At 34.5% G+C, this 12,797-nt stretch overlaps 1 protein-coding gene across 5 annotated transcripts in view; it reads left to right on the top strand.

The window, feature by feature from the left end:
- Positions 1-12,797, top strand: part of EXOC4 (exocyst complex component 4) — a 702,098-nt gene that overhangs the window by 58,484 nt on the left and 630,817 nt on the right. For all 5 annotated transcript variants that reach the window (XR_836802.3, XM_064487345.1, XM_010975676.3 and 2 more), the window contains one exon: positions 815-924. Coding sequence is in view for 4 of the 5 variants with exons in the window: in XM_064487345.1 (XP_064343415.1) it covers positions 815-924 (110 nt within the window). In the remaining variant the exon portion in view is untranslated. The remainder of the gene's footprint in view (positions 1-814; positions 925-12,797) is intronic.

The raw sequence follows: 12,797 nt of genomic DNA, 5'->3' as shown, positions 1-12,797 counted from the left end.
AGTTACAGAGGCTGTTCTGTTGTAGATGGGATGTAATTGGATGATTCAGCTTCTTCAGGGCAGGGCACAGGTGTTATTTGCCTTGGCATTACCTGCATTCTTGCACTTAACAGATGCCTATAAATGGGAATTAATGTGAAAATTTGTCTTTTTTTTTTATAGTCTTTGTGTCATTTAAAATTAATGTGTTTTTTTTGGAAACTCTAGAGTTAATTATTAAGAGTTGCTAGGTCTTTTTGGAAAAGGTGAAATGGTTAATCAAATACTGAATTAAACTATTTAAGATGCCTTAAAACATCTTTTATTGGCGTGATTCTCAACTTGATGAAATTTATGAACCTTTTTAAAAGGAAACTAAGTGAATTCCCAGAATATGACAAAAAACCCCCAACAAACTTCATGAGAAACACAAGTTAAACTTAGCTTAACTATTGAAACTTTCAGTTATCATGATCAAGTATTACCTAATCTTTCTTTGCTGATTAATTTTCTAGAGAAACAAAGGAAGCGCTGAAATTGGATGGCATGATCTTGTTATAAGGTGGTCATCCAGATGATCAGAAGATACTTAAACTGATTTTTTTCTTTTAACACAAAGTTGAAATAAAAAGACAAAGTAAAAATACTTGGACTCCTTAAATTACATAATTATTCCTCTGTCTGTGACATTCCTGTTTCCTTGAAATACACTTGGGAGTATAAAGTATAAAGAGGGCTCATGACAAAAAGAAAATGAAAAGGGATGGGCATGAAGTGGGACTGTAGTTGATTTCAGAGAAAGTGGTAAATAACTACTGCTCCTTTCCCCCTCTAGCTCCCTTGTGAAAGATGCTTCTCCTGTTCCCCTGATTGACGTTACCAACCTTCCTACTCCTCGAAAATTCCTTGATACCTCTCAGTTTTCTACTCCTGGAAGCTCAAGTGGTAAGTATTTAATTCTTCAAGCACTCAACTTCTCTTTAGGATGCTGCACTTCCTGGCACAGACCTGGGGAAGCCTGTGAGGGCAGGAGTGGGAGGTCCTGAGGTTAGTGCCTTGGATCCTGTGATGAGCCCATTAACACCCTCGGGGAATAATACAGAAAATGATTGGTTGGGTCTGTCGCAGTATGAGGTTTTTTGTTTTTTGTTTTTTTTTTGAAAAACTGGCAGCTAAATCGGGTCTGTCTGCTGAATCCAGCTGTGTTTTATGTGACCAGCACTACTTGTTTTTCTGAAGTTGAATTTGAATGCTTTTTGATGGAGCATGTTTTTTTTTTGCTTTTGTTTTCTGTTTTCTTTTTGCTGTAACTTCTGTTGCTTCTATTAGTTTTTACCCAGTTACTGCACATACTATATTCCTTGCCTGGACCGTGAGAGCTTTTGAGTGTGTGACCCCGTCCTATATCCTGATGCCTTATATCTTGCAGTGGCCTCCTCACTTCTGTGGTGCCTGTGCGCACACACGCACACAATGTGCTTTGAAGCATATCCACAAACGAATCATGTGTCTTCTTGGGCTACCTAATACCCTGTTGAATGAGACAAAGGAGAACCATTTTGGCCTATATTTAAAGTTGGGGGTGTACTGTGCATATGGATGCAAAGATTTAGGGGAATTCTTGAGTGTCTCAGACCTGCCCTATTAGAGAGGGTTCTGCTCAGTGGAGCTCAGAGAGCTTCTGTGCCTCTGCAGACACCTGCTGTGCTTTTGCAGCTTTGGCCTGGGGAGAAGGTGACTGGCTATTTTTGTGGGCTGTCCCACAGCTGCCTTTGTGTGACAGCCAAAGTTCTCAATGCCCTTTATTTATTTTAAATTTTCAGTTTTACTGAAGTGTTGATTTACAGCATTAGTTTCAGGTGTACAGCAAAGTGATTCAGTTGTATATATATGTACATTTATATATTTTTTCAGATTCTTTTCCATTATAGTTTATTACAAGAAACTGAATATAGTTCCCTGTGCTATACAGTAGGACCTTTTATCTATTTTATATACAGTAGTGTGTATCTGTTAATCTCAAACTCCTAGTTTATCCCTCCCCTTCCTCTTTGGTAACCACAGTTTGTTTTCTATGTTCATGAGTCTATTTCTAGTTTGTAAATAAGATTTGTATATTTTATTGGATTCCACATATAGTTGATACCGTATGATACTTGTTTTTCTGTCTGACTTCACTTAATATGATAATCTGAAGGTCCATCCATGTTGCTGCAAATGGCCTCAATGCCTTTTAAAGAAATAGTAATCTTGATTATCATTGGCTTTTCAGATTAAAAATTAGTTCTTACTGTTCTCACTAGCTTTGTAGCCCTATAGAGCTTGAAGTGATGAAAAGGTAGAAAAATAATTTGGATTCAGTCAATACATTTTGTCAACTAACTGAAAGAGTTTCTTTTGAGAGCCCAACAATATATTGTTACTGGGGCATGTTTAATTACCTTATAAAATACAATTTAATTAAATTTTAGGGTTATTTAGACTTGGAATCTTGAACTTTATTACTTTTACTCTAGGAGAAGCATAGGAATTATTTTATAATAGATTTTTCTATTAGTCTTAGTTACTAATTTTTTTTAAACCCAAACACCTATTTTTATGACCCTTTACAGAGGTTTGTAGCATCTTCCTGGAATTAAAAGCTTTTGTTTTCTCCTCCTTTCTGATGTAGTATTGCTGTTCTTTTGAGTTTTGACACTGCTTTGAGGTGTTATGAAATAGAAAATACGTTTATACTTTTGGTTTGTATTTTACCTCTGCCTTTTGTGGAAATTACCAATTGTTAGGTCTTTTTGTTTTTATAATGTGAATCATTGTTTAGCCTGGTTGTATGAATTTAGTAGATTTTGCTGAGTCAGTGGCCAAGTGAAATAAAAATTTTAATTTCTTTAATAGGGCAGGCGTTTGCAAGTGAAAAGTGCTGAATAGATACTAAATAAGCTGGAAAAAATGCCAATTACTGCAAATTTCAATAGAAACTAATTTGGCACCACCCACTTTTTCTGTTAGGCCCTGTAGTTAGCCTTTGTCACTCAGTGGAGTTCACAGTGACACTCTGACTTCAGCAGTCTGTTCTTCATTATTGGGCATGACTCTTAAAGAACCATGTGGTACATCAGTGGTGTTTGGGACCTATATGGAGACTGCTTGTAGATATGTGTACAAAGCTTTCCTTTTAGAAGAGCTCGTTTCCTTGACTGGAAGACTGTTATCTCTTGATTTTTCTGTGGGTGACAAAGAGAAGGTAGTTAAATTATTACTGATGAAAGTCAGTAGTAGCAGTAGTTAAGATGTGTTTAATTAAGCCTTCTGTCTGTGAAACAATAGAAATAAGTGGTTTACATGAATTAACTCGTTTAGTCCTTGAACAGTCTTATGAACGAGGCACTAATAGCCCCATCTTACAGATGAGAAGACCAAGGTTGAGGGTGGTTAATTGGTTTAAGTTGACACAGCTGACAAATAGGAGAGATAAGATTTCAGATCGAGAGCTGGGTTTCAGAGTGTGCTCAGTTTGTTTTCCCACAAATAAACTAGGTATGCTCTGGATATTAGTTTTCTATTGCTGCTACAACAAATTACAACATAAATGTGTCATCTTACAGTTTTGCAGGTTAGAAGTTTGATACGGATCTCATTGGGCTATTATGAAGATTGTGGACAGAGTTGTGTTCCTAGCAGAGGTTCTGTGGGAGAATCCATTTCCTTGCCTTTACCTATGCCTAGAGGCTATTGCTTCCTTGGCTCGTGGCCCCCTTCCTTTATCTTCAAAACCAGGGATGGTGGGTCACATCTTTCTTGGGTCACATCTTTCTCACCTCCCATCTCTCTGATCCACTCTTCTGCTTCCTCCTTCCTCTCTTGAGGATCCATGTGACTAAGTTGATACCCACCTGAATAATTCAGGGTACTCGCTGTCTCAAGGTCCTTAACTTGAATCACATCTGCAAAGTCTCCTTTGTCATGAAAGGTAGTATATATTCACAGATTCTGGGGATTAGGACACGGATCCCTTTCAGGGGCTATTATTCTGCTTGTCACACTCTGCACCGCTTAGTTTATGACTTAAGTTATTTTTAGGAGCCAATGTATAAAAATTGGACTTTCCTAAAATTATATGTGAAGTCTTTGCGGTTCTAGTCTTCAGGACTATGTTAATCTGGGTCACATCATTAATGGGGATTGTATAAATGAGGAAGATGTAAATTATATAGGGAACTGTGTAAAATGTTACTAAGCACATTTAAAAGTGTGAGGCTGATAAAATATACTGTAACAAAGGACAAAAATTTTGTCTTATTCTTAATAATGAACAGTAAGTCCTAAGAGTCTATTTGTGAAGTACTCTGCAAGTCAGCCTGAAAAGTAATAGTCATTTTCAGCAGGGAATTTAACATAGGCTCTTAAAGCTCCTCTCTCATCTTGTGAAATAGTAGGATTGAGGGTGTAATCCATTAGAACTGACATTTTTATAGAGGAAGTTCCAATAGGGAATCCCTGGGTAGAATAGATCTCTCATCGGGGTGCCATAAATTAAAGTTGGAGGTGATTTCTGAGAACTTTCAGATGATTATTAATTAAATGAGAATTTTGATGGCTTGCGAATGAGTCATTTTTCAGATGTCTTATTTAGAGGTAGAGATATGAGTGGCCTTTCTGTGAGAGGTTTTTTTCATAGTTTACATGTTACAGTTTGCAAGATACGTTACATCATTCAACTGATACCTGTCATATTTAAGTGTATTATCAGACATTTAAGTTATACAAGCTGTATAGAACTATGTGTATGAATCATCTAATTAAAAATAAAACATTTAATTGCAAAATGCAACATCAAGGCACAGAAGCAAGCAACCCATTAAGAGAAAAATGATTAACATCTACTTAAGATTCCTACATAATAATGAAGAAAAGCAAAGGCATAATAAAAAACTGAGCAAATAAGTAATGGGCAATTCACAGAAGAGTCCATATACATGGAAAGACTGACATTTATCTGACAGAGGTTAAGTGTCCAGAATATATAAAGAATCCCTATAAATCAATAAAACCAGCAGGTAGAAAAACAGGCAAAAATAGGAACAGACAGTTTGCATAAGAGGACACCTATGCTAGTAAATATATACAAAACTGCATATACACTCTAGTTAATCAAGTGTTATTCTTCAAACTCATTTTACAAATGTGGAAACTGAATCCAGGGAAGTTGAGTGATTGGTCCAGTTTCAGCCAAGATGGTAATTGTTGGAGGCTGGCCTCATGTTGTTCTCACTCTGAATATGTAAAAGATGTATTTTGCAAGCCTTCTTTCTATTCTCTCAAGTCACAGTATTTTGTAATGTGCAGGGAAACTAATGTCTAATTTAGATGTAGTAATTTAACTATAACTTAGGTAAAAAGATGGGAGAAGTATGGAGAAAAGCCAATAATTGTAGTGAAATGTTGGTTTAAGCTTTTGGATTCCCAGTATGTCTTTTCATTTGGCAAATTGCCTTTGGAACATTTTGACTGAGCAATTACTCCCAGGGTACACAGGCATTTCATTTGTGGCTTCTTTATTCATTTTATTCACGTTCCTGCTGGGATTGCTGTGAATATAACTATAATGAAACTGGACTTCTTACTCCTTTTCTTTTTGGTACCAGCATAGGTTAAGCAATAAAACTTAAAGAGAGCACAAATTAAATGATTTTTTTTCTTTTCCTGCTGTTTTCTTGAAGTGTGTTTTATTTTATAAAATCTTACTCTGAGAGTCGATATTTACCTTAAGAATTTTGGGTCTGATATTTTAAAAGTTTTCTCTGTATGGAGTGAAATCTGTGAATCCTAACATAAAAAGAGATGAAGTGTCTATTCTTGGAGCTCACATGTCTAGAATAGTGAAGATCTGATTCTCCAAAATATTGACAGCTTTTGAGCTACTTCTGCCCTCAGGTCAGAACCTCCCTTGATATTTTAAATCAACTGTTCCTAAAGTACCCTTGCATTTGCTCTTATTAAATAACCTTTGTTGATTTCTATAATTGATCAAAAGTAGAGTTGAGGAATATACACAAGGGAGGCAAAATAGAATGAATATTTCAAATGTTTCTAAGTATGAAGCAAGGTCAGAGTTTATTTTATTAAAAGTGTTAAAAAATAATATAGTTTGTGTATATAAATGGATATATAAACTCTTTATAGCATACATAGATAAGCTATGTATTGTTTTTATACAAATGTACAACATATGTGCACCTGTGCATACATACACATAGTAAAAGTATGGAAACATACAGGAAAAAAATACAAATACAAATACAGGCATACCTAGGAGATATTGTGGGTTTGGTTTCAGACCACCACAGTAAAGCTAATGACACAATAAAGCAAGTCACAGGAATTTTGGGGTTTCCCAGTGCATATAAAGGCTAGGCTTGTATTATACTGTAGTCTGTTAAGTGTGCAACAGCCTTATCTCTAATAAAAACAATGTTACATACTGTAATTAAAAAAACCACTTCATCGTTAAAAAATGCTAACCATCACCTGAGCCTTCAGTGAGTGTTAATCTTTGTACTGATGGAGAGTCTCGTCTCACTGTTGGTGGCTGCTGACGGATGAGGGTGGTGGTTGCTGAAGATTGGGCAGTTTCTCCTGGCTGTGGCAATTTCTTAAAAGAAGACAGCAATGAAGTTTGCTGTATTGATTGACTCTTCTTTCACTTGAACACTTAGAAGCCATTGTAGGATTATTAATCGGCCTAATTTCGGTATTGTTGTGTCTCAGAGAAGAGGGAAGCCCAAGGAGAGAAGGGAACAGTGGGTCAATGGAGCAGTCAGCACACACACATTTACCAAGTCTTCCGTCCTGTCTGGGTGTGGTTGGGGCACACCAAAACAGTTACAGTAGTTACATCATAGATCACTGATCATAGATCACTGTTACAAACACAGTAATAATAATAATGAAAAACTTTAGAAATAGTGTGTGAATTACCAAAATGTGACAGAGTGAACATGAGTTGTTGGAAAAATGGTGCTGATGGACTTGGTTGATGCAGGGTTGCCACAAACCTTCAATTTGTTTAAAAAAAAAAAATGCAGTATCTATGAAGTGCAATAAATGAAGCACAGTAAAACAAAGTATGCCTGTATTCTATATTTAATTATTAAAGTATATTTATAATCAATATGCATTATAAAATATGAGTATTACATTATTTATGCATCAGAGATCAATATAACCATCACTCATACACTTCCCACTAGATTAATAAATTTTACTATTTTTCCATATATGCTTCAGTTCTTTTTTTAAAAAAAAATCAAACATTACAGGAAGAATTGCAGTTCCCATGAATGCATGAATTCTTTCCTCTCCCTTCTATCCCAGAGGTTGACTGCTCTTTTGAAATTGTTCTGTATCTTTTTCCTGTATGCTTTCATACTTTTGCTATGTGTATGAATGTATATGTACGTATGTTGTACATGGGTAAATATAGAAACAATACATGTAGTTTATGTATTTGTATATGTATGTTTATAGATCATATATATGTTATATTTGTTTATATATTTGTATATACAAACCATATTGTCTGTTGAATATTTTAAGGCTTAAGTACATTATATAATTTACTTATTTACTTAATTTGAACTATATAATTTGTTTAATTAACTTATAATTACATAATATAATATGTAGCATTCTACTACTGGAGGTTTTCAGCCAACATTGTGGTTTGTTGTTGTTGTTGTTGTCGTTTTTAATTTAAGTGTAGCCAGTTTATACCAATGTTGTGCTTTTTGGCTTTTCTCATGTGCTATAACTATTAATTTTAACGATTGTACATACAGTGTTTTATTATATAAATGGGTCCCAAGTTACCCATTCCCTTACAGGTAAACCAGGTGTAAGTTGTTTCTAGTTTTCCATTCTCAGGAGCCTTACAGCAATGAGGATTCTTGTACATATTTCTTTAGGACAGAGTTTCCCAACCACTGGGAATGGTTTATAGAAATATCTAGGATCTCAGATTCTTCGACTTTTGGAGTTGGGTTGGGTCTTGGGGCAGTCAGAATCCCTAGGGAAGTCCTTTCTAGTCATATACAGCCACCTCCGTTTACCCTGGTTGTGCTAAGTACTGTTGTTTTCTACGTGTGCCAGAATGCCCAAAAGGTGGGGCAGGGTGCGTGTGTGTATACGGATAGGAATATTGGGCCTTGGAAACTTTGCTTACAGTTGCTTTCTGAAGTGATGATACCAGTGAAGGTTCTGCCGAGCAGTGCGTCAGCTTTTGTTTCTCTACTTCTTGCCCTTGAAGTTGGCTTTGTTAGACTTAAATTTTTGCAAAGTGATTTCTGCAGATCCGACAGGTTTTGTGTTTTTAGTTTAAGTTATTGGTTTGCATTTCTCTGGTTTCTAGTGGTGTTGAGCATCTTCCCATGTGTATGGACCACTTGGGTCTCTTTTGTGAATTGTCTGCACAGTCTTATCATGCTGTTCCTTTTCTTAATGTGTGAGAAAGTTAAGTGGATGCTAATAATTGTTGTAAATGAGTTGCTTGTAGGTATCGTCTAGTTAGTTTCTCTTTGTTTTTATTATACAGATGTTTTAGATTTTATTCTAATGTAGTTAAATGTATTAGTATTTTTCTTTGTAATTTGTATTCCTTATGTCTTAAGAAATCCTTTCCTATTATGATTTTGTGAAAAAGCATTTACCTGTCTTAATATTTTATAGGTCTCTTAAGCTATTTGGGGTTGGTTTTTATTTATTTATTTTATGAGGAACAGAATTTTGTTTTCTTATGCATAGCTATTATTCCACCATTTACAGGAGTCCATCCTTCCCCCACTGACTTTAAATTTTTTTTTTAAAAATAGACTTTTTACTTAAAAATAGTTTTTGATTTATAGGAAACTTGCAAAGACAGTACAGAGTCCTACTCATTTTTTTGCACCACTTATGTCATATTTTTACATATGTGGGTTTTCATATGGTCTTTGTTTCACTGGACTGTTGTCTGTCTTTGCACTGATGCCACACTATTTTGATATTGATAGCTTTATTGTTTATTTTGATAAGGGAAGTATTCCCATTTTCCTCATCTTCAAAATTATCTAAGCTATTCTTGTCTCTTTACTTGTTCATTTTAGAATCAAGGTGTTAAATCCCATTAAAAAAAAAAAACCCTGTTGGGACTTTGGAATTTCATTTAACTTACAGTCATTTGAGAGAATTATGTCTTTTACTGAGTCTTCCCATCTTGTGGTCTTCATTTAATTCTTTAGATCCGTAAGTGTCTTGCTCATCTTTTGTTAGGTGTATTCCTGAGTACTTTATATATATATTTTTTGTTGTTGTTGTGAATTTTTTTTGCCACATTTTCTATTTGCTTGTACTTCTGAAACTTTTACTTTTTTCCTATTGATCTTTTTCCTAGCAATTTTGCTGAATTATTTTAAAAATCAGGATAGTATATTTGAAAAATATTTTTGTATTGCTTCCTGGATTTTGTATGTAAACAGTTATAATGTCTTACTTAAGGACAGTTTTGTCTTTATTTCTTAAAAATTTATTTGTTTCCCCTTCCTATTCTCTGTTACTTTTTCCATAGCAGGAAAACCTGCAGTTACACGAAGTTGAATAGCAGAAGCAACAGTGGGTCTCGCCTTTAATGGAAATGCCTCTAAAATGTCACCATTCAGTATATTTACTCTTAGTTTTTGACCAGTTATTTCCTCTTATACTGAGTGGGAAGCTATAGATTGTATTTTTTTCCTTTTTTGCTGCCTACTGTGCTATAGAGATGTTTAAAATTTTTTTAACCATCTGTTTTTCTTTCTTCTTTGAAATGCAGTACATGTTCCAAGCTATGATTCTTGCTTACAGCAATTATTAGGTCTTTGCCAAGTTGTAATTTTCTTCTATCATTCTGTCTACATTTACTAATTGAAATTCTACTGTGATGACGCTCTGCCTCTTCTACATTTATTTATTCATTAATTATATCAGTAAGAATTCATGGATATTTATCTTGTTCTGCAAGTTATAATCACTTGCCACCATTATTTTGTTGCTCAGTTTATCCCAGATTTGGCCATTGGTAGCTCATTCAGCTTGGTACCTGTGTCCTTCCAATATGCCACCATCATTGTTGGATGCTTCCTTACATCTGTTGCCACAAGACATTTCAGGCTCACCTGTACTTCCCCTGTCCTAGCCTTGGAATTAACCGTTTCTCTAATAAGCCCTGGTTCTTTTATAAGTGAATAATACTTAGTGTAACCAAGATCTGTGTTCTAGTTGTAGTCATTACTACTGATGTGTTATTACTGTAGTCCCTCTTAGATGACAGAGGTAGGAAATAACACAAATTCAGGCTTGTGTATTTGTACCTTTCTTTTCTTATTTGCACAATCCTAGCATACACATAATATAATCTCAGAATTGCTAACCCATGAAAAACAATTTATGTCCCAGTGAAAACCAGATTGATTAACTTGAGTACAGTATTTGTGTGCAGTTCTGTTTGCATACTGTAAGGTTTTTGGTATTTGGTCGAAACAGTCAAAATTAAGTTGCTTAGGCTAGTTCTTTTCTAACTCACTCAGTGTGTTTATGCTACTTATTTGAATACATTTAGATTCGTTTCTTACTATTTGTGTTGCATTTGGGTTCCCCCAGATCCTGGTTGATTTCTTCTTACTTACTTGGGGGGACACTGGAAATATTATTCTGTTCTGAGTGTCAGATTTATGTAAACAGATACGCAGACACATTACCTCCCATTTCTTTTATCCTATTACTAGTCTCCTATTCTCTCTGTTCTGTTTCTACCCATCCCATATAGTTAATCAGTCTCATTAGTTTCTGGTTTATCTTCATAGTATTTCTGCACAAACACAGATAACATGTATCTTTTGTTATACCTGTCTGTCTTCCATGAAGGATAAGATACTATAGTTACTCTCTTAAACTTTGCTGTTTTCACTTTATCCTGGAAATCACTCCACATTAGTTCATACAGATTTTTTTTTTCACAATGACATAGTACTCCACTGGCTTGATTTACCATCATTCAGTTACTCTCTTATGTGTGGATATATAGGTTGTTTTCAATATTTTGCCATTGCAAGCAATGATGCAGTGAATTTGTATTTTCATATTGTTGCAGATTCATCATTAGGGTAAATACCTAGAGAAGGGATAGCTAAGTCAAAAGAGAAGCCCATATAGTTTTTTTTTTTTTTTTGAAGTATTAACAGTTCTTCAGAAGAGTTGTACCAGTTTGCATCCCCCACCACCATGGAATGATAGTACTTGTTTTCCCCACAGCCTTATCAACAGAATATATTTTCATACTTAAAAATTTTACCGGTGATAGGTGGAAAATGGTATCACAGTATTGCTTTAATTTGCACTTCTCTAAGAGTTGAACAACTTTTTTTATATTTTAGATCCATTTTAATACTTTTTTTGTGAGTTGTCATTACATTCATCCCTTGGAATCTGCAAGGGATTGGTTCCAGGACCCCTGGGAATACCAAACTCCATGGATGCTCAAATTCCTAATGTTAAAATGGTGCTGAATTTGCATAGAACCTGTGCACACTCTCTCATATACTTTAAATCATCTCTGGACTATTTACAATACGTTATACAATGTAAAAGCTATGTAAATAGTTGTAAATACAGTGTAAATGCTATATAATCAGTTGTCAGAATGAATCAAGTTGAAGTTTTGCTTTTTGGAACTCCCTGGAATTTTTTTCCCCCAAATATTTTCTGTCCACTGTTGGTTGAATCTGTGGATGTGGAACCCATGGATCTGGAGGGCCGACTGTATGTCTTTTATCCATTTTTAAATTTTATTTTTAATCTGCTAATATGATACATTAGTGGGTTTATTAATACTGAACCAATTTTTCATTCCTTGAATAAATCCCTCTTAATTGTGTTGTATTATTTTCTCAGTGTAGTGTTGAATTCTGTTTGCTAATATTTTGTTTAGTATTTTTGCATAGGTTTTTATGAATAATATTGGCCCATAGTCTAAACCTTACTAGATTTTGGTTTCATTGTAATAATATGCTTCATAAAGGGAATTAGGATATTTTCCTTCATTTTCAATGCTCTATAACAATTTATGGAGCATTGGGGCTGTCTGAGTTTTGAAGATTTTAGGAATTTCCCTGTGAAACCTTTTGGATCTGGTACTTTTTTATTATTTGACTTTTTATTTTTTCAATAGTTTTCTGTTTCATCAATGTAAATTACTCTCTTAAGCATTCTGTCTCTAGTGGGATCAATTTTAGTAATCGGTATTTCCCTAGGAAATTATTAATTCTATTTATTTGTTCATTTTATTCATGTAGAGATCTACTAAGTATTTTCTTACGCTTTTGAAAATTTCTTTTGTTTCCTTTTTGTCTTTTTTTTTTTGGTGTTGTCTGCCATTTCTTCTTGATCAGAGTAGCTAATGGTTTGTATATTGTGTTAGTTCTCCTCCCTGCCACCCCCCAAGTAGTAACCAGGATTTTGGTTTATTGACTAGGTCTGTTTTTCTGTTCTCTACCTCATTTTTTGCTTTATCTTTATTTTTTCCTTCTTTGTCCTTTTTTTTTTTTCTAAGTTAGTAATTAAAATCATGTACTTTAATTCTTTCAGTTTTACTGATCAAAGTGTTTAATGATACGAAGTTTTCTCTCATCACTGCTTTAAATGTATCCCATAGGCACATTATCATTAAAAAGTTGTCTTATTTCAGTTTTTATTTCCCCTTTCATCCAAGCATTTTTTGTAGAAGAATTTTAAATTTAAAAATGAAAGGG

This window comes from Camelus dromedarius, chromosome 7 (assembly GCF_036321535.1).
Source record: "Camelus dromedarius isolate mCamDro1 chromosome 7, mCamDro1.pat, whole genome shotgun sequence".
NCBI lineage: Eukaryota > Metazoa > Chordata > Mammalia > Artiodactyla > Camelidae > Camelus > Camelus dromedarius.
The sequence above is the reverse complement of the archived record's forward strand: the minus strand, read 5'-3'. Positions and strand labels throughout refer to the sequence as shown.